The 1782-nt window shown below is 42.3% G+C and overlaps 1 protein-coding gene across 1 annotated transcript in view; it reads right to left on the reverse strand.

Annotated features, from left to right (window-relative positions):
• Positions 1–1447, reverse strand: part of LOC132191093 (putative disease resistance RPP13-like protein 3) — a 1621-nt gene extending 174 nt beyond the window's left edge. Inside the window, exon 1 of the mRNA XM_059606106.1 lies at positions 58–1447. Coding sequence (XP_059462089.1) covers positions 58–1287 — 1230 coding nt within the window. The 5' untranslated portion in view covers positions 1288–1447. The remainder of the gene's footprint in view (positions 1–57) is intronic.
• Positions 1448–1782: the final 335 nt, after the last annotated feature.

The raw sequence follows: 1782 nt of genomic DNA on the forward strand, positions 1-1782 counted from the left end.
GGAAAGGACTTGAAGAGACTCACACCAATCGCTCTCTCCTGGGTTAGGTAAACTCACTGGCCCAGACATATACAAATTCCTTAAATTTGGAAGCTTCCATATTCCTTCTGGCAAACAATTCAGAAAGGTACCTCTAAAATCAAGTGTTTCTAGTCTGTCAAGCTTGCAAATGGAAGCTGGAATAGCTTTCAGAGCATCAGATTCTATACCCAAGTACCTCAAATAGATCAATTCTTCTATCCTTGTGGGAATGGAGTAGAGATCTACACACCCGAAATTAAGCATTCGAAGAAGCTTGAAGTTTTCGAGGACCCATTTCCAGTGGTTTGAGTCGAATGCATATGTATGTTGACCAAGAAACAACAAAGAACGGGAAAAGTGAGGGGGATTTGAAGAAATATATGGATCAATGCTACCCTGGATGGAAAGTCTACGGGATTTTTTAACGGATAAAAGGTTAAGGTTAACATTTGTACAAACCTCAAAAAACCTCTCTTCCGCACTCTTTGATATGCAAAAATCTCGCAAAATATCATGGACATGGCATGTCTTTACCCCTCCATCTGTCCTCCGCCTACCCACTTGGATCAAGCCTCGATCTATGAGCTCGTCCAAGTACTCTTGAGCAACATCCTCTGGCTCCCTATCTTTAGTTTGCTGAATGAATCTCTCAGCTACCCACAGTTGAATTAGTTGCCTTACAGGGATTTCAAAGCCTTCGGGGTAAACACCAAAATACAAAAAACAAGGTTTCAAGTACAGAGGCAGGTGGATGTAGGTCAAGTCTAGTATGTCTTTGCATATTGTATTAGCCTCAGTAAGGCGCCAATTTACGTTGCTAATCAATTTGGACCATGTTTGATAGTTCTTCTTTTTGTATGCTAAAAGGCCCCCTAATACTACAATAGAAAGTGGTAAACCACGACAATCTTTCACAACTTTTCTTCCGAGAGCTTCCAACTCGGAAGGACATGTTCCTTCTCGGAACACCTCCCTGTTAAAGAGTTCCCAACTTTCATCATTGTTAAGAGATCGGAGAGAGTGGGGAGGAGTAAGACTTGCATGTGAAGCTACTTCTTTTATGCTGCTAGTAATCAATATTCTGCTTCTGTTTGAGTTACAAGGAAAAACAGAACTTACCTCATCCCATTGTTCAGGTTTCCAAATGTCTTCAATGACTATTAGGTACCTCCTCCCTTGCAAGCATCTAAATAGCTTCTTTTTTAGTTCATCCTCACTCAAGCATTTGAACAGCTTCTTCCTTGTCAACTCATCTGATTTTGGCATCTCAGCTGACTTCAAAATTTCAAGCAACAGTTCTCTGGTTCGGAAATTTTGAGATATACAGACCCACGCACGGCAATTAAACTGACTTTTGATGACAACATCATTGTAGATTTTCCTGGCAAGAGTGGTCTTCCCAGAGCCACCCGTGCCAATGATTGAAACGACATCAAGCTGTGGATTCCCTTCAATGAGCTGCTTCACCAATATAGTTGAGTCATCATCGAAGCCCACCACGTCATCTTCCTCGTCTTTTCTCCTGCGTTTGTATACTGCAGCCTCCGTCGCTGCATCTGCACTAGCTTCAACCATGACGTACTTTCCTCTATCGTCGTAGATTTTTTTGATTTCCTTTTTGAGGTCTTCTATCTTCATTAGAACCTTGTGAACCTGAATGTTGTGCGGACTCGAACGCCATACATATGTTTTCGATTTGCCGATGAGTGAATCTCTGGAGGGCTTAATCCCACTCAGGTGCTTATCCAAGCCCGGGAGCCG

Source organism: Corylus avellana, chromosome ca8, assembly GCF_901000735.1.
Source record: "Corylus avellana chromosome ca8, CavTom2PMs-1.0".
Lineage (NCBI taxonomy): Eukaryota > Viridiplantae > Streptophyta > Magnoliopsida > Fagales > Betulaceae > Corylus > Corylus avellana.